This window comes from Cibotium barometz, chromosome 34 (genome assembly GCF_041138505.1).
Source record: "Cibotium barometz isolate CiBa-2024 chromosome 34, ASM4113850v1, whole genome shotgun sequence".
Lineage (NCBI taxonomy): Eukaryota > Viridiplantae > Streptophyta > Polypodiopsida > Cyatheales > Cibotiaceae > Cibotium > Cibotium barometz.
The window spans coordinates 36195581-36221397 of record NC_141079.1 but is presented as its reverse complement, the minus strand read 5'-3'; the positions used below and the strand labels follow the sequence as shown (position 1 = coordinate 36221397).

General features: G+C 42.7%; 1 protein-coding gene across 1 annotated transcript; it reads left to right on the top strand.

The window, feature by feature from the left end:
* The first annotated feature begins 203 nt into the window (after positions 1-203).
* LOC147618976 (calcium-dependent protein kinase 13-like) lies at positions 204-7623 on the top strand. The gene is made up of 8 exons (XM_086774187.1): positions 204-1171; positions 1365-1488; positions 1585-1728; positions 1821-1973; positions 2078-2193; positions 2306-2473; positions 6592-6822; positions 7042-7623. Exons 1-8 carry the CDS (start codon positions 674-676, stop codon positions 7201-7203), a joined length of 1596 nt encoding a protein of 531 aa, XP_086630313.1. The 5' UTR covers positions 204-673; the 3' UTR covers positions 7204-7623.
* Positions 7624-25817: the final 18194 nt, after the last annotated feature.

Sequence of the window (25817 nt, the reverse complement as noted above, 5' to 3'; positions counted from 1 at the left end):
GCCGTTACCACTAGGGCTAGAGCCTGCCGCCATATATGGACCGAGCTGCCCGCCATATATGGACCGAGCTGCAAAATATGTTTTTTTGGAGTTGATTACAATTACCGCCGAGATAGCGCCGGCAATCGCAGGTCGGACGAATTGGACGAGCGCCACGTGGCGACATTCGAGACTTCAGGGGAGTGCAGGCAGTGGGAGTTACCGGCTGTAACAGGGAGAGGCGGTAACGTTTTGACTTGTCTTTCTCGAAGCACAGCCCACCTCTTTCATGTTTGTCTCCGTCGGCTACGCGTCGTGCTTCCTCTCCCCTTATTCTTGGTGAAAAATAGAAGAACAGGAAGGAGGAGCAGGTAAAGGGAAGGGTTTCTTACATGAACATCTTTGCCCTGCCGCCATCGCCATAGCCTTACCTTGCCATCGCCACAGCATTAACTTGCCGTAGCCATAGCCATACCCTTGCCATTTCCGCCATCGCCATAGCTTTACCCTTGCCGTTTCATCTCCCTCTGAACACCATTCCTTCTATTTCAAGCTCCGCATTGACCCCCCTTCCTTTGCAAATTTGAAGTGCCAGGCGACTGGCTGCTGGCTTCCAGATCTCACAAGCCTTATCTCCGGTGCTTCTTTGGACACCTTCTTTCTAGATTAGGGTTAATGCGAACGCAGACATATCATGGGAAACTGCTGTAGTGCCCCTGGACCCAAACCTACGAAACCAAACCCTTACGAGGTCAAGGCCTCTCACACAGCAGGGGCTCCCAAGCTCACTGTGCTTAGGAATCTTGCCAACGGTTTGTCAATTCCAGTAGGGGAGAATATCCTTGAAAAATACATACTTGGCAAAGAGCTGGGGCGTGGCGAGTTTGGCATCACATACCTGTGTACGGACAGGGAGTCCCAGGAGGTTCTGGCTTGCAAGTCTATCTCCAAACGCAAGCTGAGGACTGCGGTTGACATAGAGGATGTGCGGCGAGAGGTTGTCATCATGCATCATCTGCCCCCTCACCCCCATATTGTAACCCTCAAGGGCGTATACGAGGATGATAATGCCGTACATCTTGTGATGGAGCTTTGTGAAGGGGGCGAGCTGTTTGATCGGATTGTGGCACGCGGGCACTACCACGAGCGAGCGGCTGCAAACGTCACACGCACCATTGTAGAAGTTGTCCAGGTGATCTCTTCTAGGCCATTTGTCTCTGCAGCTATGGCTATGGTTATGATGATGGATATGGCAATGGCAATGGCACTGTTGCCATAGCCATAGCTCAAAAAAGTCTATTGTCTGTTCCCCCAGGATTCCTTTCCTGATTGACAACCATGAAATTGTAGTAACATCAGCCAGCCTTCTTTGATTTATCTTGCAGGCTTGCCATAAGCATGGAGTGATGCATCGTGATTTGAAGCCAGAGAACTTTTTGTTTGCAAGCAAGCGGGAAAATTCACCCCTAAAAGCGATTGACTTTGGCCTGTCTGTCTTTTTTAAGTCTGGTATGCCCTCTGATTTTAAAGGCATCGGATTTTAGATGTTATTAGGCTAGCCGTGGTGGTGATGTTTACTTACCTGTGGAACCTTGCCTGCTGCAGGGGAGAGATTCTCTGAGATTGTAGGAAGTCCTTATTACATGGCTCCAGAGGTGCTTAAGCGCAACTATGGACCGGAGGTAGATGTATGGAGTGCAGGCGTCATACTATACATTTTGTTGTGTGGAGTACCTCCGTTTTGGTCAGGTACTTACATCTATGACTGTGTACATGCAGCCTTAAGCCTATGAGTAGTTTCAGCTGTCCAAAGGTTGATCAACTTTCTTTTTGAATGGCAGAGACGGAGCAGGGGGTTGCACAGGCCATCCTCCGTGGCGTCATTGACTTTAAAAGAGATCCGTGGCCCAAGGTCTCTGAGAAAGCAAAGTCTTTGGTTCGCCTGATGCTGGAACCTGATCCCAGGCGCAGGCTTACTGCTCAGCAAGTTCTAGGTACTGCCTTCTGGTTTTGCATGTCTGTGAATTTTGCCATGTAGATTTTGCACATATGCTCTTTTGGTGCTGACAGTTTTGAGTTTTGGCTATGATAAACGCAGATCATCCATGGTTGCAGAATGCCAAACAGGCCCCAGAAATTCCCCTTGGTGAAACAGTGCGTTCAAGATTAAAGCAATTCTCAGCCATGAACAAACTCAAGAAAAAGGCACTACGAGTATGCTACTCACCCTTTCTGAGTTATCCATTTGCATGCTACTGGATTACTGTTTCGTGACTACTAAACTTCATTGCAGTATCAAATAAACATGTTTTGGGGAGTGTTACAGGTTATCGCAGAGCTTTTATCTGGTGAAGAAGTTGATGGACTCAAGAACATGTTCAACATGATGGACACCAATAAGAACGGAGTGTTGAGTTTTGAAGAGTTCAAGACAGGCCTTCATAAGCTTGGTTCCCAGCTTGCTGAAAATGAAATTCAACAGTTGATGGAGGCTGTACGTGTTGCTTTTTGTTAACTTTGAAGTTTGTTTGAAGTACATTTTTACAGATGTCTACATGTATTATGCAGGTCTTTGCTTTCCAGCTATGAAAAATAGTTCGTTACTTTCTCCATTGTGAGTGTGTGTGTGTGTGAGAGAGAGAGAGAGAGAGAGAGAGAGAGAGAGAGAGAGAGAGGTTATATTAAACATCTGCAAAGAACCCAAAAGGTTCTGTGAGACCAAAAATGTGCTGCAATAGTGCCATGAGATAAGAGACGAGATAACCATCTGAGTACAAAAGTATTAAAATAACCACCTGGCTCACATCATGGATGTAAGGTACCACCTATAGTAAGCTCACTGAGTGGGGGCGACATCTATGACCTCATATAGGCTCTCTATGTCCACCTCCTTTGGGGGGCTTCCCTGTGTGTCTGAAGGATCTCATGAATCTGATGGATGGTTGCTTGGCCTCTGGAGCAGGGATGTGTGGTGCCTTGCAATTGGTTTGCTCTATCCAGGGTGACTCGAGGGGTGTGTGGCGCCTCTGCTGCCACCTGTGTGTGCTGTCTACTCTGCTTAAGGGCTTCCACAGAATCCAGTGAGCCATGAGGCCAATGCTTGGTGCTGCATTCCTGTACCCCAGGAAGAAGCTCCTGATGTTGGGCAGTGAGGTATCCTAAGTCTGGGATCTTCTCTCTTTGAGAAGGAGATCTCTGTGTCTGAGTAGCTCCATCAGGAATAACTCGAGACACCTCTCTGATAACACACTTGGCACCTGCAGATGCAGTGCTTCTCCTCCCTGATCTCCATACTGCAAAGAATACATATTCTGTCCTCCCTGGCAATGCCCCTGTCCTTGTCTCCACTCTGAGTCATGTGCATCACCTGTGTGAGTGCCACGTGTACATGGTCAACAGCTTTTCGGCTGGTTGAGAGGGTGGATAGGCACCAATCAGGGGCCCAAGTGCGTTAATTAGCATCTAAACAACATTTTTAACTAGTGTTGAGATTTGTGCTTGAACCCCTCCCCATGTTCTGTGTACAAAAAGCAAAGCGCAAGTTCTGCACCTTGCAATTTTGTCCCACGCGGACTCTTGGCAAAAGGCTCATATGGTTCAGCTTAGTGTAGGAGAGAATGTATGTTTTTTGTTTGTTTTTTTAAATTTTAAAACAACTCTCTGTTTTTAGCATAAAACAGGCCGTTTTTTATAAAAAAGCTGTTAACGTGCCAAAAAAAAACATGTATTGCTCAAAAAATCTGGCGCCCTTTTTTAACTCCAGAAAGCAGCCTTGGAGGCCACTTTTAGCGTGCCTCCTTTCTGCTCACACACGGCTGAAGATAAGTGGCTTGCCCCCCTTCTTCTAACAGCTGTCCAGATAGTAGCTCAAGTGGCTGCCTCCATGCCCAAATTTGTGTGCTTTTTTTATACCCACCAAAAGTAGAGGTGCTGGCTTGTGTGTGTTTTTTTTTGCCTCTGATCGCAGCCCTATCACCTGCACGAGCCCAGCTTGTGTGTGCCCACTTTTCACCCCAAGCACCCCTACTTCTCAATCTGCAGGCTGCATGTGTCTGCTGGCCGCCCTGATCAGGCCCTCCTCCCCGTCTTATCTCTCGTGCAACTCCAAAGGCTTGGTTGTCCTACACAGTGGGGTGTGTGTGCCTTGCTTTGCATACCCATGGGGCAGCTTCACTGCCCTATGCGCAGGCTGAAAAAATAACCCTAAAAAGCTTTACTTACTCACTCTCTTCCACCCCCTATGCTTACATTCTAACATACACGTAACAGGGCATATACATGAGCACAAAATTTGACCAGACGGGAGAAAAAATCAGAGAGAAATTAGGATTTTTTCCATAGGGTTTCCTTCTGCATATTCTCTACCCACATGATCTTGAATATTCCCCCACTCTCAGAATTAACATGTCAGAAGAACACTGAGAGAGCATAAACCTTTTTCCTGAGATCAAAATGTAGGCATGACGTAGAGAAATACCTTCAATGAGTATGCATCAAATCAACCTTAGCACAAAGCATAGAGAATATCTGGATCTTGTGAATCCATGAAAAGTAAAACGGAAAAGTTGATTGAGACCTCCGCATGTGCATCTTGATACCTTCTGCGTTCAGGCCGCTTTGATTCCAATTGTTACAACCCCACGGATCTCCTAAATACAAAACACAAGTGATTAGTACAAACCCCCTAAGAGGGGTGCAAGCTAGCTCACCTCCCAACCATAGGTTCTATGCGTAGAACCACCCCCGAGCCAGGGGCCAAGGTCTGAATCCCACAACCTTGCTATAGGTTAGAGTTTGACCACTCTGGCTGCACATGTGGTAGAGCATAGATCGGCATGCCAAAGGACCACATGTGCATAGATCGGCATGCCAAAGGACTGGCATGGATCTGTTTCACTTATATAGTACCCATTGCCGCTATACATAACCATCCTATTATAAATAGCCAGTACACATGGATTTATTAATAATAACCTTAGCCACCCATATTAGCCTGATTCCTCCTAATTGGGTTTCCACTAACCCAGTCGGATCAGGCCTGTTATCCCGAGGATTAGTACTAGTTACTTAACACAATCTCCCCTGAATCTCATAGTAAGATGGGCATATGAACATGTAATACTCCATTGTCTCGACCTCCCAAATTGTGCATACCACGTGTAACCTTGCCTCTCGAGAGGTCAACTAGTCTCAACCCATAGATGGTGGGATGATACCCTCAGTTGGCCAATGGTACGGATAAGGTGGTTGATCCCTCTCTGGGAGAGATCAAGAAATGGTGAATCAAGGCTGTATTTGAAGGGGGGGTGGGGGGTCTATCTGAAGGTCATGGTTGTCAAACTCCCGTGAATTGATGGTTTACTTCGGATCATACTTGGGAGCATCATCACCTGTAGTCTCTCTGTACTCTGCCAATCATCCACTTTGAGATTCGGTGACCAAAAGGGGCATAATACATTGCCGGGGGCAGAAGGGGAGGAGGGGGGGGGGTGTTCTACCGAAGGGTTGAATAACCAACACTTAGTGCGAGGCTAGTGGAAGTGGGTTTGGAAACACTGTCTCTCCAGGCATAGTTGTCACGGTAGGAAAATACGATACCGTACGGGAATTTTTGGTACGATATGAAATTTTGGGATACCGTACGATAAAATACGATTTTTTAAAAAAAACACTTACAAACTATGGAGCTTCAAGCTTGAATGTGAGGAAAGGTTGGGGGGGAGGAGTCTACAGTGCTTGAGGAACCAGAACATGGAGATGTGTCTCTCCCAGTTGGATCTCCCAATTGTCTCCAAAAAAGAGCATGCATGGGTAATGTAACACCAAAGGTCTCCCAGTGTAGCGTTTATGACTAAGGGTCCGTCCTTGCTCAAATACGGGCGGTGCATCTAGGGTGATAGGTTTAGGGACTCCTCTATAGAACAAAATGGCACTGTCCAAATCTCCTCCCTCGTACATAACTTGAGGATCTGATTGTCTAGCCTACCTATACCAGGGATCTCCAAGTGATGTAGCAAGATTCTCTCATCCTACCAATCAAGTGTACCCTACTAGTCTACCTCGCCAGATTTTTAGGTATATTGAGTGGACACGAAAGTTGCAAAGTATTGCGGGCATTTGGGATCTTTGTTGAGCACGATTTGTATTTTTTTTGGAGCATTTGGAATTTTTTTCTCAAAAAAATTTTTTTGGGGGGGAGGACGTACCGTACAAAACTGTACGGCATCGTACCATACGAACCGTACGTTACGAATAGGTTCATACCGGTACGAGAAACAACCATGTCTCCAGGTGTGAAATGCCTTGAACTACTTGCTGTGTTTCTATGAGTGGGAAATTCTCAAACTTGACAAGATACTTCCAGTCAAGCGTCCTGGTTCTTCATCTTCTATCAGGCTGGTATGGGTTTTGCAGCTGCCCCAAATGCATACTTTCCAATGCTATACATGGTTTTGAAATGGTGTTTCCAACAGCTTCGTTATCTTTCTTCTTGTGATTCTGTAGATTATGGTTGCTGAATTATCTTGTGATTACCTCAGTATTCTGGTGAGGTATGTTCTTCTATTGTGTTCAAATGCTGATCCCAATTTATGTAATGTATTGCCATTGCAGGCTGGTGTAGATAAGAACGGATCTCTGGATTATGGAAAGTTTGCTGCATTGACTGTCCAGCTTCAAAGGATGGATAATGATGAGCATTTGCGCAAGGCCTTCTCTCGTTTTGACAAAGATGGGAATGGTTTTATTGACTTCACTGAACTAAAGCTTGCCTTGAGCGATGACTTAGGTCCTGATGATGCAGACTTAATAAGCGACATTATGAATGAAGTGGATACAGATAAGGTGGGGTGCTCGTCCTTAATTATGATTCAATTATAAAGCTTAGGCCCCTTACACATACACCCTATCCATCACACACATAACTTACCCATTCTTGGATCTGATGACAGTGGCTAGGGCATGGCTACTGATGGATGGGTCATCCATAGCCGGTCTTCCCTGGTTTGTGCAAAGGGCTTTAGTTGCGTTGTGCTTTTTCTCAGTTTTTGATAATGTTTGCAGGATGGCCAAATAAGCTATGAAGAGTTTGCGAGCATGATGCAAGCAGGGACAGACTGGAGGAAGGCTTCACGCCATTACTCACGAGAAAGGTTCAACAACTTGAGCATCAAACTAATGAAAGATGGCTCTCTTCAGATGCAAGAAATCAATAAAAAGAAATGACAGGGTGAAGACATAAGGGAAAGCAGCTATTCTTTGATTCATTCAAAAAGTGCAGGTGAAACTCAGGTCGCACACGCCTGACAGCAAATTAGGAGGGCTGTACTGCTCTTTTGTTTTTTGACTCTCGACCTAGAGTCTCTGTAAGGCTAGGTAGTGTTGGTAAAAGTTTCTGGCGCTGCTTTGACCATCCTTCTGGGTGGTTGCATTTTTTATTATTTGGGGATGACCATGTCTCAAATACAAAAATCCTAAGAAATACCCCGAGAGGAGTCAAGGCGGCGGCCAGAACTCCCATCTCGTTGTAGCATTTTGTGTACTGTAACCCCACATTTGTACGAGCAGTGGAGTTCAGACATCAGATCCCTGCATTTGATATGCTTGTTTTTTAATGACAAGTTAAGGTTGATTTGTTTGAGACAAGGATGTAGCCATTCTTCAAGTGAATGCAAAGGTTTAAAAAAGCTATTCCACTGCTTACAGCAGGATATGCATGCAGAAATTTGGATGCGCATAGGCATATCGAGTAGCAGCATTTTGTAGACATATGGAGTCTGTGTAAGGAAAAAAAAGTGGTTACCCTCACAACTATGATAAACATACATGGTATGAGAATCTCTCTCAATCTGAATCTTCCCCCTAGGGTTCCCATTTTTCAGCTTCTAGTTTTTTCTCAGCTGGGCTCATCCCCACTGCCCCACTGAACATAGTTATTGCCAACTAGTCTCCGTCCAGCTACAACCAAGTCCACTGCCCTCAAAGCACAGCTGCATACAAGTGGTCGCCCAGCTATATTCTTCTACCAGAGCAGCAACGTGCGGCTACAGCATACATAGACAAAGCAGAATGAGTCACATCCATATAATATAGAAGTAGCTCCCTAGCACAGCAGTGAAATGGCACCCAGCTTTATCTCGACCAGAGCACCCAGCAGTGCAAGCCTACAGCACATGCAGACAAGGCAAAACGGGGCTGTAGGTCTACAACACAAGCAGGCAAGGCAAAACAGGGCTGCAGTCGCTCAGCTCGCCGAGCACAACAACAATACACGCAGTGGATACACATGTTACAAGAAAAACAAAGTTCTTGTCCAGGGCATGTAAGTCACCCAAAAAACTAAGGTTAAAGAATATGTTCATATGCAAGGAAGAAAAGTTACCAAAAAGCTTAGTTTCATGACACTACTTTGGCGACACCAAGACCCCCCACAACTTGATCAAACGAGTTAATCACATATTTGTAGGAGCGAATAACATGGTTGAAAGGATGGGTTTGCCAAGTCACAACCTTGGAGAACCAATTGAGCTTGACGCTTATAACCTAGGAAATCATCACCAAGATGAGAAATGAGATGGAGGAGTACTTTCGAGAGATGAGATGATGGTCACTACAAAACGGTGATCAAGGAAGATTTGAAAGAAAACACCAGATGAAGTCATGGAAAGTGAATCGAGGCAGATGAAGGCCATTGAGATTTGTGTGGGTCGTGAGGTTAATACATTTGATGCATGGCATTGTAGCTTTAATAGATGATCAGTAGGATTTTTTTTTTGAAGCTCTTCTTTTTGCTGGCCCGGATAATTGGCTTAAGACTGTCACGTTCTTCATATTGTGTATTTGGTCTCATAGGCCATTTTGGCCTGCTGTTCTCTCTGTCTCTCATTGAAATTTTTTGCAAACCCAAATCAATAATATAAATGCAAAAATTATATCCTACTTTGAGTTGAGGTAAATGTATTTGATGCTTGGTATCATAGTTTTATTAGACAATTAATAGAACTCTTGATTTTTTTATTTTCTTCGACTAGATATTTGTCTTAAGAATTTCATGGTATGGCCTTCATATTGTGTACTTAGTCTAGTAGGCCCTTCTATAGATGTTAATATATTTTCCTTCCTTTCTTTCTTTCTTTCTTTGTCTTTCATTCCTTATGTATGTAAATGTTCTTTCCCCTTACTTTCGGTAAAGGTTGGGGGCTAATTGGTGGAAGTAATTTTTAGCCCAACTCAATAATTATGGTAAAAATCTGCTTTATTTGTTTGCAATGCATTGCATTGTTGTCAAGTAGGTACATAATTACATTTCTTTCTTTAGTTGTGCAATGCACTTGCTCTCATCATTATGGAAACGGTGGAGAGTGGTCTTCGTTGTTGCCCCAATTTTATGTTTTGAGGGCATGCAACTAGTGAAGTTTCAAGAGGACATTTCAATGGTGCCTGGACTTTATTGGACATTAGAGCTCAGTTAGCTTGTTGAAAAGTCCATCTTATTGGTGGGAGGAGGAAAATTGTCTCCTCCAAAAAATTCAAGGATACGGAAAAGAAACTCCGTATTGAAAATTACTATTGACACCTCAAACCATAGTGTGAAGAAATGATGCAAGGTTAAGGAAAAAAATGGCTTCCGAACACTCTATTGTTGAAAGAAAGACCACATTGCAAGACCTAGTGTGTCGATCATGCGAGTATTAGAGAGCCATTTGAGGACGCTAAAGTAGGTATTCAAATTCAAAGGTTTGCGTTCTCTGTGTCAGGACTCAGCCCTTGCAAACGAGCCCAGCTGCCCAGCAAGGCCTATAAAAGACACAGGGCAAGGCAGACGCGCTATCAATACTATCCTGGCATTATAAATCATGGCGGCAAACACATTTTTTATTTCCTTCATAGTAGCTGCTGCTCTCAAGAGAGCATTCCTCCAGAGAGAGATTTTCTATTATGGGTGGGTAGAGAGAGTAGTAGCTGCTGCTCTCAAGAGAGCATTCCTCCAGAGAGAGATTTTCTATTATGGGTGGGTAGAGAGAGAGAGAGAGAGAGAGAGAGAGAGATTACTTAGACTCGTCTCACAAAACAACCTCTCATAATTGTATTGGTGGAGGTATAGAGAGAGGATGGCGAGAGACAGAGAGAAAGAAAGAGATTTATTAACCCAAAGCGTCAAAAAGCAGAATAATGTATTTATAATGAATATTGAACCAAAAAGATCCAAAGCATCTATGAGACCAAAAAAGTAGAATAATGTATTTATAATTAATATTGAACCATGGAAAAGGAAAACTATATGAAACTAGCTAGATAAGCTAAAGTATCCATATGATGCTACAGGATGACAATGTGGGAGTGAGAGAGAGATAGGGCCAATGGAGGAGGAATTAGCAACGAGACAACGAAATAGTTCCAAGCCATAAAAGAAGAAGAAGGCATTTTGCCATAATCCTTAACTCCTACTAACATAGCTCTAAATAATAGCACAATAAGTTTCATGTAGAATCAAATGCTATAAAATTAAACTTGGTCTAGCATTTGATCCATGGAGCTGAATTAACCTTGCTCATCCTAATGAAAGATTCCGTTAAAGACTTATGTTAGAGATCTAATGCTTCCATTGACATGAGCATATTTGATGCCCTATGGTAGCTTGTTCCAATACACCATTGAAATACACAAAATAGAAAAGCATTTATGATTATAAGTATTGGATGCTCTTTACGTAAACGTAACACTATTGAAGCTGTAACAATCCTCATGCAATATGACATGTTGAACTATCAAGCTTAACTAGTGCAGATATGGATGACATGCTAGGATAACATCTCCACTTTTACATTTTTGTTGAGGCCAAGATTATTCATAGTCAATCTAGCTATTAGGCATATCTCTTTTATTTAAGCCACTGAAATTATTGGTGAGATTAGGGTTGATATGTTGCCAATGGTTTACACGTTGCATGATGCTAACATCCACTTTAGTTTACTAGAGTTATGGCATAGTTTTAGCGCCAGCTCATATAATCGGGTTCACACTATGGACCTTGTATGCTTTAGTACTACAGTACTTTCCCTTATAGTATGTGCACTTATCTTTATCTTATGGTTGTAGAGAAGTGAAGAAGATAGTGGAAAATTAAGCCATTCATCTCTCTCTTGTGTGCTCATCCTGCCCCCCGTATTTTTCTCATGGCATTAGAGCACCAATTTGTGTAACAAGCTCAAGTGGCAATGTTAATCCCCTTTTGCATCAACAAAGATGCTCCTCCCATTGAGGATATTAATAAGTGTTATGTAAAGGCACTATAAATGTTATACATTATGAGATACTGGCCAGCCAAGGCTTTAGTTAGTAAGTTTTGGGTACCTAGGTCTGAATAAGGGCCATTTGTATATAAGGTAATTTCTGATACTGGAAGGACACAATCCCCCTTTGTGCTATGAGAACTCTTATCTTGTCTTGTGTAATGAGAGAGAGAGAGAGAGAGATTGTGTGTACTCTAGTGCATGTGCCTCTTCCATGCTTGTGTGTGGGAGAGTGAGAGGATGATTGCCTTGCATTGTGGTGTGAGCGACTCCGCACAGTGACAGAGTGGTGGGGGAGATTGGAGGATTGGAACTTTGAAAAGAGAGCTTGGAGAGCCTCAAGGGACGTGAGCTCGGAACATTGGTAAATACCCTACGACGATGGTTTTTATTTATTGCTTGTTCCATTTGTGAATGTGTGGAGTTCTCTTGGGAGGTGCAGTAGGCCATAACAGTTTTGGTGCCACGGAGGAGACCACCATTGTTTCTTCTATCTTATTAGAGCTCTAGCTCTTGCTATGGAAGATTCAATGTTGCCTTTGCATTCTGGTAATGCTTGGAGGAAAGCTACACTTGGAATTTCTTTTGATTTTGCTATTTTCGTCACCAATTTTGCTATCATGAGTTAGCAATCGGTGACATGTTTTTTTTTGTTTTTTCAAAAAATCATGAAAATCACAAAAATAAGGAGCCATTGGTTGTGTTAGTAATTTGCATTACATTCCTTCTGCTAGACATAGTAATTCTGGATACATTGGGTAGGGAAATCACACTCCAAATCACTGAAAAAATCATTTTGTTGGCTTGACCGACAAACGCGTGAAAGTGTAGGAAAGCATTTCACAATGTGAAACACATTGCATTGCCCGATGTAAAACTCTACATGTCATTAGCGCCTGAATTCTTGGGATTGCCTTACTAAAGTTAGTGCAACTTATCTTGACACGACTCACACAAGGAAACAGAAAAGTCTTATCGCGTAAAAGTGTAGGAAAATATTTTCACGACGTGAAACATAGTCTCCTATTTCACGAAGAACTGCCATTTCACGATGTGAAAAGGATTGTTCACGGATTGAAGGATTGTCATACCAAAGGTAAGAGAGGGCCATAAGTGCACTATAGTAGTCTTCCCAACTCAGATTAATGCAATTCTAAATGGGAATTTCAAAGCATGAAGCACAAGTTGTTCACGTCATAAAATACATTCAACAACGTGAGACATAGTCTGCTATTTCACAACGTGAAACCCAGTCTGCTGTTTCACGACGTGAAACATCAGTCTGAAAGAAACCCGAGCAAGAGTTGGAGTAGTGAGTTCATCTACTGAACTTTTTTCTCTCATACACTTGAGGTCAGGAAAACTTATTGGAGATGATTCTACGCCTGACGACAGTGCATCTAACCACGATCTTCCTACCAGAAAAGTGTTGGTTCAGGTCGCTTGACAAGCACTCAATTGAGTGTTGCAGCTTGGAGAAATCTGACCACTGTAGAGACCAGTAGTGAAGAATCCATGGAATAAGGGCTAAGGTTCTCTGGAATTGGAGAGGAAGGGAATCCCACTTCTCCTGCAAATTCCAACGGAATCTTTGATATAGCTAGGGGATTATTTGGTCTCCAAAGTGGTATACAGAGGATGAGGCTCAATCTACAGGCAAGGGTCTGTCAACGAGTGTGGGACATGATCCAACACATACAACCCTAACGTCTGGACCCAGGAACACTAACCCTTTGAGACTTAGTGGAATGACTCCCAGGGTGGGTTAGGCGGGACAAGGAAAATGCTGCCAAGGCGGGTCAAATCTTCTTTCCCACATATGAGGAATTAGAGGTTGACATAAATATGGCAGAAGCAGTGTAAATTGCGGCTTCTGAGCTTAAAAAGGCAAGAGGTCAATACACGAAGAATGATGGAAAAACAGAGGGAAATTGGTAATTTGAATATGTTATAGGGCCATGGGACAAGGAAATAGAAACATCTAGAGAGACCATAGATAACATGGAGATGGGAATGACAGAAGGAGGGATACCAGCCCTAGAACCCATATATGAGAAATCCATGGCTGAGGAAGGCCTCGAAATGCAAAAAGAAGTGGATAATCTACCTAGGGCATCTTCCAGAGGAGAGGATCAGATCTACACAAGAGAGGAGATAAAAGAAATGATCAATAATTCCACATTCTTGCAAAGCATGGAACTCTTCATTCAACAAAGGTGGGATGAGGCTGCCTAATGATGAGCTAGGTGATGAGGAATTGCGTAGAACTAACCATAGACCCGGACTGGATAGATGGACCTACACAGGTAGAGGATGAGTTTTAGGTAGTGGGGGCCGAATAGCTCCTTTGGAGGCCTATAGTGGATCCCCACATAGATCTAGATATAGCCACAAGGGCGGATTTGTTGAATATGGCCGCAGGAATGGGCAGAGGCATGGTTAGGGAACTAGGCATGGCTCTTGAATCCATACCATCTCAGATGAAGCCACATGTCATTTCAAAACTCGTGCAGAAGTTCTCAGGAGATGGGGACCCGATCTAACACATAGAGATCTTTGAGTCAACATGTGAACATGTGGGCCGGTGAATGATGTGACCATGATACATGCCTTTTCTCTAACTTTAGAAGGGAAAGCCCACCAATGGTATCAAACCTTAAAGCCTGAAGATAAAGTCAATTTCATGCGGCTTAATAATGTGTTCATATTGAGCTTTGTTTCTCAAAGTGGTGATAGATGGAGTCCTCTGGCTTGTCTCCATAACACCAAGCAAAAAGAAAATGAATCCATGTAGGATTATGTTTCTCAACTCAAGCACCGGAACTCAAGATGCAAATTGAGGGAAAGGCTAACTCATGATCAGTTATTTCCCTACTTCCGGAGAGGAGTCCGAGATCATAAGATGCATGATTATTTGGTGTTAGCCCAATCGATTACTCTGGATATGTGCTGTAAGCTGGCTATTGAGTATGAAGTTAACATCACGAGTCTCTAGTCATTAAGACGTGGGACCGAATAACAAGCAAGTTGGCAACATGATAGTGGAAGAACTCAGTATTGCCATTTTGGAAAAGTTAAAAGTCAAGGATGGGAGAGAAATCTCTACCCCCAGAGAGGGTTGATTTGGTGCTCAATCTGTAGACAAAATCATACAAGCACTGAATTCCCTCCCAAAGACCGAGGAAGTTACTCTATTGTTCTCACTATCAAAGACTAGGAAACCATGATACTGCCATGTGCAGATACCCAAGGATCCACCAACCTTTAGCACAATTGCCAGCACCCAGAGTGCCACTAGCTTTACCAGCACCACCGATGCAACCCCATATGGTTGTAGGGTAACTGAATACATCCTACTTACTATAAGAGGAATGTTCAGGATGCAGGACATGTCGCCATTACCGCCACCTATTCTACCACTACAACAACCATAGGGGCCAAGATCAACCAAGTGTTAATTGAAGAACCCTTGGAAGAGGGGGAAGCTATGTGCAAAGTATGAGGAACCAACTGAGATTACACCAGAGTATTATGTCTTACAAAATAGCATGCCAGTACTAGTGTTTCAAACCACGGTACAGTGGAAGGAAAAAAACATAAACTCAACTATAAGAAGGAGACCCATACAATGTTTTCATTGTAATGGACCTCATCGAGTAGTGGAGTGTCCTCTAAAAAATGTAGCTAATGCTCGTCAAACTCAATTGATAGCAGAACAGACCAATGCCATGCCAACTCTTTCATGTGTTAAGTGTGGTGTTGATCATCTAATCAAGGACTGCCCATATCATGCTAATGGCAACACTTCTACATCTAACCATGCCACCATTTTAGGACTAAGTGTGCAGCCTAGAAATATCATGCCAATAAATGTCATGACACGTGCTCAATCAAAACAAGTGGACAAAGGGAAAGGAGAGATATTACAACCTCTAAGACTAGGAGAAGGAGAAGGAGAAGAGTGAAAAAGGTTGGGCAAGGGTGGCACCTTGGTCGTAATTTAGGATGGATCCGTGGAATATACAATTGACACCGGTTCCACCCAATCAAAGGAAGGAGATGATCAAGTGCCGAGGCCAGATGAGCAGGCAAAAGAGAGGGTGTTGGAGAATATCCAAATGCCAAGGAGGAAATAAGAAAGCTTGAGGGCAGCAAAGGTCCTTGTAGAGAAGTGTCAGCGTAACCATGAAGCCAAATTGAGGGCAAACAGGGCTAGGGATACAATGTATCCACCACGGAATAAGCTATTAAAGGAAAGAAAATTGGATGTACCTACTCTGATTCCATAAGAGTCCGAGGAATGGACTCATAGTGATTTGATGGCAAGAATGTTTGCAGAGGAAGATCAAGAATTGTCAAACCATTCATTTCCTAGGATTGAATATGAAACAAACATGTGGAAGGAGCCTCACCTGCTAGAGAACCAAGAGACATAGGCAATCTCTCAACAATACTGTCTATAACTGTCAAAATGCCACTTGGACCATTGCTACGTAACACGCCGACATTGTGGGCAGATGCCAAGGATTGGGTTGAAGGAAGAATGAACCCAATGACCACCACCAAGGAGAGCCATACACTTTTGGTAGAGAAAAACCAGGAACCTGAGGAAAAGGGAGCACCCAGATTCATCCAAATACCTGTCAACCAATTGGGGAGGTATTATGAGAGTGATGATACAAATGCCACAATTCCAATCCACCATAATGGGTACCAAGCACTTAATATCCTAGATGGATGTGCAGGTGTGAGCATTATCACCAAGTGATGTTGGGAAAACTGGGGAAAATCGGAGTTAGAAAGAGAGGACCTAATCGTTAAGATGGTAGATAGAACATCCTCAAGGCCAATGGGGTTATTAAAAAACGTTAAGATTACGGTCTTTTCATTTTGATACCATCATGCATTTGTTGTAATTGAATTTTTGTGCCAACCAGATTCATATGATATTATCTTGAATAGACACTTCATGAGGGAAGCCAAGGTGGTGCATGATTGGGCATTAGACCAAGTGTATATACAAAAGAATTCGCAAAATTTTGAAGATTGATCTCCATACGTGGAAGGCACACACCATGGAAGGGAAATTGTTTGGAGATGATTCGGTCACAAATGAGCGAATCACATTCTTAAAAGTCTGCTAACTAGTTAAAGAACACTCATGGGAAGAGGAAGAGAATGAGATGTACGCATCACTTGCTTTAGTGAAAATTGGATGCATGTACTTGCCACCATAGATGTGTTGCCTCCCAGAGGAACAAAGTATGTTGAATTGGGAATGATTCCCACTACCTCAGTGCATATGGTGTGGATGTGCAACTTATGGAAGAGGAAAATGAGGATGGAGCCTCAAGTACAAAAGTGCCTGGACTGCATGGTTGCAACATCACTCAATGCCTCGGGAAGTGGCAGAAACAAAATAGGTATATCACTCCACGCAATGCCTTGTTTACGAAGTAAACCCCGTTACATCAATGGAGAGTTGGTACCAATGGATCAGGAAGCCGCAAGTGCAATAGACGACAGTCACATAGACATTGAAGTGATTGATGAAGCTTCAACACTGGCGATGACAATTGTTTCTATAGGAAAATGTAATTTACAACAGCTAAGGAAGGATATTGTTGCTTGCAAGACACATCGACACACTTTAATTTCATTCACAATGGAAGAAATGTCCTCCTTAGAAGGGAGCGACTAATACAATGTAAATAATTGGGTAACACAGTCGAGATCATTCCTACTTGACAATACCCACTCTAATGTACTCTTCTGACATAATTAATCAACTCTATCTTGTTAATGACACTCCTACTTGACATGACAAATTTGAATGTACTCTTTTAACATAATTAATCAAGATCCTTTTGTTTGATGCAGTACTTTCAAAAAACAATACAATGTATACTATTTTCCAAGACACATTACTCGAGTGAGAATAGAATAGTTGAAGACATTACATTACAAAAAAGGATTTCTCATTACATAATCTTGTAGAGAGTCTTTTGATTTGTACAATCCATCTAAATATGGAATCAATTGTTCTTCCAAATAAACATCATCTGCATTACCTTCGAAAGGAAGGGGTGATATCCATGTTCCAATGGGATTGTACATAGCCTTCTCAGGGGTATCATCAATTAATAATGTATTTGTGGGATTATACAGGTGTTGGATATCCACATAGCGCTTCATAAGTAAGGGCACCCCAGGTTTGTTGGGATGAAAAACACCTGGGTCAACGTAACAGTGCCTTTGGTCATATACGAAATACAATTCTGTTTCCTCAATCTTAGATTCTCTCAAAATTAGCTTGATAAGAGGCCTAAAATTATGCGTCATCATTGAGGACCAGATGGCCAATCTAAAGTGCTTAGTTACAAAGTTGATAAATTGATACAATTTGGGCCTTAGCATGACATGCATTTCCCCGACTTTGTAATTCCTTGTAGCACCTGGTCCAAAGCTCTTGGGCTATCTTTTGAGTAGCAATCCATTAACATCCAAGATGATAAGACTCCTTAGCATCTAGAACCATTATTGACATGATTCTAATTAGTCTGAATATGATTGAAACTCATAATCATTGTTAAGGGACAAAAACAGCTAATAGAAACAATTCTTAAAATTGAGTTGGTTACATTACATCAGGTAAATTAGGTTTGGGATCTTCATCAAGCTTGGGATCCTCACTAGCCTTGGCATCCTCATCAGACTTAGGTTCTTCATTGTTCGCCTCCCTACTAGGTCCCGGCTTGCTTCTCGTTTGTCTTCTCTTTAGGCTTTGGTTCTGCCTCTTCAACTTGCTCTACCTCATCAGCCTTGGGATGTTCAATGTTAACCTCCACATTGGACCTTGGCTCTGCCTCTATGTTCTCAGAGGGCTTTGGCTCATCCCCTTACAGCTTGAAGGAGTACCTCGACGTCTGCACGATCAAGGAATTTTGGCTGGTTCTTCTCAGACATCTCTGTGCTATTCTTTAGTATTAATTGTATCATGGTCACTCCGTACCGCTCTACATAGTTCCTATCATAATTTTATAATGCGGTTTGAAAAAACAAAATTCACAATGTCAAACCACAAATCTAGCTAAATCAATGTCCACCTGATGATTCTTCCACTTACCTTGGACATGAAGGGATTCATGGAGAAGAGACTCTGGAGAATATATTCTACATGTATCATCGATCTCCATCCACAAGAGTGTGAGTCTCCTTGCTTGGGAACTTGAATAGGCTTGACCTCTGATTTGTACAGTTCATAGTCTCCATATAGGGAACCAAGAACATGAAGAAGCCTTTTTATACACCTGCATAATAAATATGCTTTCACAACAATAAGATACATTGCCAACTTCAAGGAGCCATAGATACTAGAGAAAGGTGCTTTGAATGTTTACTTACAGGCCTACCTCAGGATGTGATCTTGGTACTGAATTAAGAGTCCACACAATTCTCTTATCCAATTCTATAATGGCAAGGCTCCAATGGTTCCTGTAAAAGTAGAAATATCTAAAACTAAGGCATCCCCTATCGATTAGATATATATAACTAACAAGATAGAGGAGTAACATACCCTGATTTGTATGGAAAAATTAATACGGTAACCTCCAGCATGTTCAAATAGGTGAACCACTTTTGAATCTCTTGCTGGGAAGTACTCCTTCTTTGTAGCAGTGGTGCCAGCCGAGAGTTTAGAATAAACACCTCAGAGTGGCTCTCATGTGGAAGTTGGCACTTTATTAAACTGAAAAAACAAGGGTAACTCATTGATGAAAAAGGGAAGAACTAAAGACGAAAGAACCATATCATCAGGAAATGCAATTCGGAATCCTACTTTAAACAGATGTATAGGATAGTATCTGTGATCTGTGATGTCATATCCATCAAAGTTCTGACATCCACGATGTCAAGAGAGAGTTGTCGCTCACCATCTTCCATTTTCACAAAGACAAAAATGCCCCTCTGCAAGCTCCTTAGTATCTCCAGGTTGACTGACTCCAACTCTTCTGTTTCTTTGATGTACTATTTGGAGATTCTTTGGGTTCGATTTTACTTATTGATCTTTGTCTTTTCTTGCCTTCTACTCTTCCTCCCGTCTGGCCTCCTATTCTACCCTGGATCTTGTGTTAATATCATGTGTAATATCTATAATTTTTATTTTATCCTGAGGAGCTCTTGTGCTGGTGGAATCATGAGATGTTTTTCATCTTTGGGTCTATAAGCTCTGTAGGGTGTAGAAGCTTCTCATACCTGCACCTAAGCCTCTTCAGTGTCTCACTATCCTTGGGCATTATAGTCATCCTATGTGCGTGGGCACACACAACACACAGGTCATTGAAGTACTCTATGGGAAAGTTAGTAGCCTCCTATAGACAGAGTAAGGCTATCCTCTTCCACCTTAAGGTGGATAGGCTCTAGTTCTCACATATAAACCTGCACACCCTCTAGAAAGGGAGCTTGGGAACACATAACTCTACAAAATTCTATGCCTTCCTGATCTCCCTCAGAATATAGAAGTTCTGTGAAAATCTCCTTGTTCTTGCCTGCTTCAGAATATGGATAGGTTTTCCTTTCCGTGGCTTCTTCTAAGAGGCTGCCTTTGCGGCCAATCTAGGCCCCTTACCCTGTCCCCTTGCAGTGGCCTTTGTTCTCGCCATGATCTACCAATTAGCTTGGTAGAAAGAGACATAACACAATCTCTCTCTCTCTCTCTCTCTCTCTCTCTCTCTCTGTGTGTGCATGTGTGCGTGTGTGCGTGCAAGCATGCGTGCGTGCGTGCGTGTGTGTGTGTGTGTGTGCGTGTGTGTGTGTGTGTGTTTCTGTATGTCCTGTGTTAGACCGCACCAGCGAGCATATCGTGCCAAACCACAAAAATATATATGTCCTGTGTTAGACCGCACCAGCGAGGCCTCTATAATAATAAGTGTGATTTGGCGCGATATCAAACTTGCGTTAGACATGCAAGCGCCATATCGTGCCAAACCACAAAAATATATATATATATATATATATCTCCCTCCCTCCCACTCCCTCCCACTCCCTCTCTCTGTCTGTGTGTGTGTTTGTGTGTGTGTGTGTGTATTTGTGGATGTCATGTAAGTGTATATGTGTGTGTGTATGTGTGTGCGGTTTGGCACAATAGAGCTCTTTAGTTTGGCTTCAAAGCACCTTATCGTGCCAAATCGCAAAAACCACGCACACACTCTGTGTGTGTGTGTGTAGCATTATTGGATGTGTATGTCTGTGTTGTATGTGTTTCTCCTTGTGTGTGTGATTGTGTGTGTGCGCATGTGTGTGTGTGTGTCCCATTATGTGCGTGCATGAGTGTGTGTGTGTGCGTGCATGAGTGTGCTCAAGAGAAAAACATACCAAAGCTGTCTGTGGCTTGATGGATCACTGTCGTGGTGGTCGATGGATTGCTGTGGTGCTCGATGGATCTGTCTCTGTCTCTCTCAGGTGCACCGTTACAAATACAATAAAAAAAGAGTCGTTTTCAATATTCACAAACCCCACGTGTGTCAATTGTCAACATCACACGTGTTTGTTATAACTACACACGTGGGCTCGTTTAAAGTTATTTAATCCTCACGCCACTATTAATGGTTCTTGTATTTCAGAGAGAGAGAGAGAGAGAGAGAGAGAGAGAGAGATAGAGAGAGAGAGAGAGAGAGAGAGAGAGAGAGAGAGAGAGAGAGAATCAGTGTTTTTAGGAACCCATAGATAGAGAGAGATTCCACAGCATGACGACAGAAAGAAAGAGAATCCAACATCCACGCCCATGTAACTTGAAAGCAATGGCAACAGGTAAGTTTGCTTGCTCCTCTCACACACACACACACACACACACACACACACACACACACACACACACACACACACACACACACACACACACACACACTCAGATACGTAGACACATAGACATGCATGCATAGATAGACACAATCTTTCACACACACACACACACACACACACACACACACACAGACATGTAGGAACAGACAAACACAATCTATTTCTCTCTCTCTCTCTCACACACACACACACACACACACACACACACACACACAGAGAACCGTATACAACACAGACACACACATACAGTACACTCACAAAGAGAGAGAGAGAGAGAGAGAGAGAGAGAGAGAGAGAGAGAGAGAGAGAGAGAGAGAGAGAGAGAGAGAGAGAGAGAGAGAGAGAGAGAGAGAGAGAGAAGTTTGTGCAGTTGGGCGCGATATGGCTCTTGTAAGGGTAATGGGGGTGCTTTATCGCGCCAAATTGCACACACATACAAACACATACATATACACTTATATCACATCCACACACACACACACACACACTCGCGCAACCATATACAACACAGACACACACATACAGTACACCCACAACGAGAGAGAGAGAGAGAGAGAGAGAAGTTTTTGCATTTTGGCACGATATGGCTCTTGTGAGGGTAATGGAGGTGCTTTATCGCGCCAAATTGCACACACATACACCTACATACATATACACCTACATACATATATATACACCTACATACATATACACCTACATACATATACACTTATATCACACACACTCACACACACACACACACCAACACACACAGAGAACCATATAAAACACAGACACACACATATAGTACACCCAAGCGGCATAAAAGAGAGTATTGTGGCCGAGACGAGCAAATTGTCTAAGGCAATGATTATAGTCTACCACAATGCCATGAGCCAGGAAGGGAAAGTTACAAATTTTGTATTCAAGACAATGTCCCTGTTCCTAGGTGCAATGATTATTCCTAAAAGTTATGAGAAGATTATTTTGATAGAGAAGTCTACTGCCTTAGAAATTTTTGGATGCTACCCTGGTTATGCCGGCAACCGAAGGGGTTACTTTCATATTACACATATCTCTGTCCCAGTTTCATAAAATAGTCCACAATGCAAAGTAGACCTCACATACCTGAGTATGCGTCTCAATGTATCCAAATGAGGCTTCCGAGGAACCTGCATAAAATGACTCACCAACCCAACAGCATAGCTCAAATCTGGCCTGGTGATCGTCATGTAGATTAAGCTTCCTACTATGCGCCTATACATAGTAGGATCCTCCAAAATCTCTCATGAATCTGCACTTAACTTGCCATTCTGATCCAATGGCATGGAGATAGGCTTAGAGCTTGTTATACCATACTTGGACAACATGTCCAAGCCATACTGTCTCTGCAGTAATCCAATACCATGTGGTGACCTAATCACCTCAATGCCCAAGAAATATCTGAGCTCCCCCAGATCCTTCATCTCAAACTTCTGTCTAAGCAAGACCTTTACATCAAAGATCTCTGCATCATGGTCCCCCATAATGATCAGGTCATCTACATATGACAACAAGCACAACCCCTCTATCATTGTGTCTCACATACAGCGAGAGATCTGCATTGGCTACATGAAATCCAATAGTGACAAGATATTCAAAAACCTTGTCAGACCATGCTCTTGGTGCTTGTTTTAAGCCATACAAGGCTTTCTTCAACCTGCAAACATGCTCGGGGGTGACTCATATCCTCATAACTAGGTGGCTGCAACATATACACCTCTTCCTGTAAATCCCCATGCAAGAATGCATTCTTTACATCCATCTGATGTAAAGAACATTGCTTTGACGCAGCCACTGCTATCACAACTCTCACTGTTGCCATCTTGGCAACTAGGTTGAAAGTTTCCTCATAATCAATGCCATATGTCTGCACATATCCTTTGGCTACCAATCTAGCCTTGTACCTGCTTATGCTTCCATCACTGTTATGTTTTACTTTGTACACCCACTTGTATCCAATGGCTTTCTTGCCTTCAGGCAATTGCACTAAATCCCAAGTCTCATTTCCATATAGTGCATCCATCTCCTCATCCATAGCTTTCTCCCAACACACATTTCCAAAAACAGCCTCATCAATGCATGTGGGCTCTACAACCTACACCACTTTTACCATGTATGCATAGCGATGTGCCACATAACCATCATAGGTAAACCTCTGCACATGATTCTTCACTCTCCCAGATCTTCGCAGCTTTGCATTCATGGCTTCCATAGCCTTCTTTACACAGGTGTTCTCATAGCTGGTATCCCAAGATCCTCATCAAGGCTCATCTTTGAGCCACTAGACTCTCCATCAACATGAGAATGCCTTGCAGAAATGTCAGGCATACTAAGGGGCTCAATCACTTTCTCTTTGCCTTTATGTAATGTACTAATCACATTTGCAGGACTGGTATTATGACATAGCCTACCACTCCATGGTCTATCAACTGAACCACTAGATGAGGACTCTCCTGGTTCACTCAAAGATTGTGATTGTTGACTTGCATTCTGTGCAACCACATTTCCACTCACATCAGTCCCAACAACACAGCTTCTTTTTTAGTAGCATACCAGCTGATCATCTCATCAAAAACAACATCCTTGCTTACCCTCAACTCACGTGTAGTAGGATTATAACACCTGTATCCCTTTTACTCAAGGGAATACCCAATAAACACACTTTTTTCAGCTTTTGGATCCAGCTTAGTTCTTAGCTCATCTGGCACATGCACATATGCAATGCATCCAAAGACTTGCAGATGAGACAAATCAGGTTTTCTGCCAGTAAACCTCTCCTCTGTGGAGCTACATCATGTATGGATGCAGTTGGAGTCTTGTTCATGATGTAAACTGCTGTAGTAACAGCCTCAACCCAATAGCTATGCGGCATATTCTTCTCTCCCATCAATGCTCGCGTAATCTTAGCAAAAATGTGCCTGTTTTTCTGCTCAACAACTCCATTTTGCTGCGGAGTGTATCTCCATGTAAACTATCTTTGAATACCATTCTTCTTCAAAAATTCAGAGAACTCATTGGAGAAGTACTCTCCCCCTCCATCTGACCTTAGGCACTTTATATGTTTCCCTGTCTACTTTTTAGCCATAACTCTGAAATTCTGAAAATGAGTGAACACCTCACTCTTCTCCTTCATGAAGTATACCCACACTTTCCTTGTGTGGTCATCAATAAATGTCACATAATACCTATAACCTCCCATAGACATGGCCTTCGTAGGACCCCATACATCTGAATGCACAACATCTAGTGTATTTCTTCTCACATTTCTATCACGTGGAAATACATGCTTTGTTTGCTTTCCAAATTGGCATGCTTCACATATTTTCTGCATACCTTCAACATTAAACTTTGGCAGCCTTGTCACAATTCCTTTAGTCTGCATAGACTTCATTCTCTGCACATTCACATGTCCAATTCTTTTATGCCAAATCTCTGTGTCTTCAACAATTCCTGAACCATTTGCAAACATCGCAGCACTCACTTTAGGCATGTTTACATTCAATGTAAACATGCTGCCCACTCTGTTGCCTTTTGCAACCAACCTACACTTGTCTTAAAGTCTTCAACATAACAACCATGAGGGTTAAACAAACCTCCAAACCTTGCTCAAGCATCTGACCAACTGAAACCAAATTCTATGTTATGTTCGAAACATGAAGTACATCTGCAAGGTACTTCACTTTGCCATCCTGCATAGACAACAGCACATCTCCAACATGGGCAATTGGATGAGCAGTGTCATCCCCTATTTCCATAAAACCTGGTCTTTTAAGGTTTTTCATCTCCTTGAACCACTCCCCATGACTTGTCATGTGGTTCGAAGCACCTGAATCAACGTACCATACATCATCTCCTTGAACCACTCCCCATGACTTGTCATGTGGTTCGAAGCACCTGAATCAACGTACCATACATCATCTTTATGTGCCGCTTCAACATTTTCAGCCATGGCATTAACGACATGCTGTATAACAAACAATCTTTCATTATCCTCATTGTTTCTGATCGAGGATGCATAGTTGTTTTGCTATAATTTTCCATTTTGCATGTCAGCCTGCTTCTTATGACAATCTGCCCGCACATGTCTAGGCTTACCACAATAAAAGCATCCACGTGTATCATTATACTGCCTTTGCCAATTTCCACGACCTCTTTGACTCCCCCTGCCTCTGAATTGGCCTATTCACCTGCGTGTTGTTGTCGTTGTGAATTTTGGGACTGTTTTGTTGCTGCTGGCCATAATTTTGATTACCTATTCCGCCACCTCCTTGGCCACGTCCACGGCCTCCTCTACCTTGTCCTCTTCTTGAACTTGTGTAGGACTATTGCTCTAAATTGTTTTTTTTTTGTGAAGACTGTTGGTCTTCACCCAAGCTCTTCTCTTCTATAATCAATATAGACACCAAATTTGTGAAATTGGGAATGTTTTCTTGAGTTTGAATAGACATCTTGAATGCCTTGTATTGTGGTCCGAGACCACGTAGACAGACTTCCACCTTATCATCATCATCTACTGATGAAACGCCAATAGATGCAAGGGATTCCACAATACCCTTGATCTTCAATGCATAGTCATTCACAGATATACTCTTTTTCTCCATAGTATGAAGTTCATTCTATTTTACCAAGGTTTCCCACGCCTCCTTGGGGGACTTGGCATCCTGTATG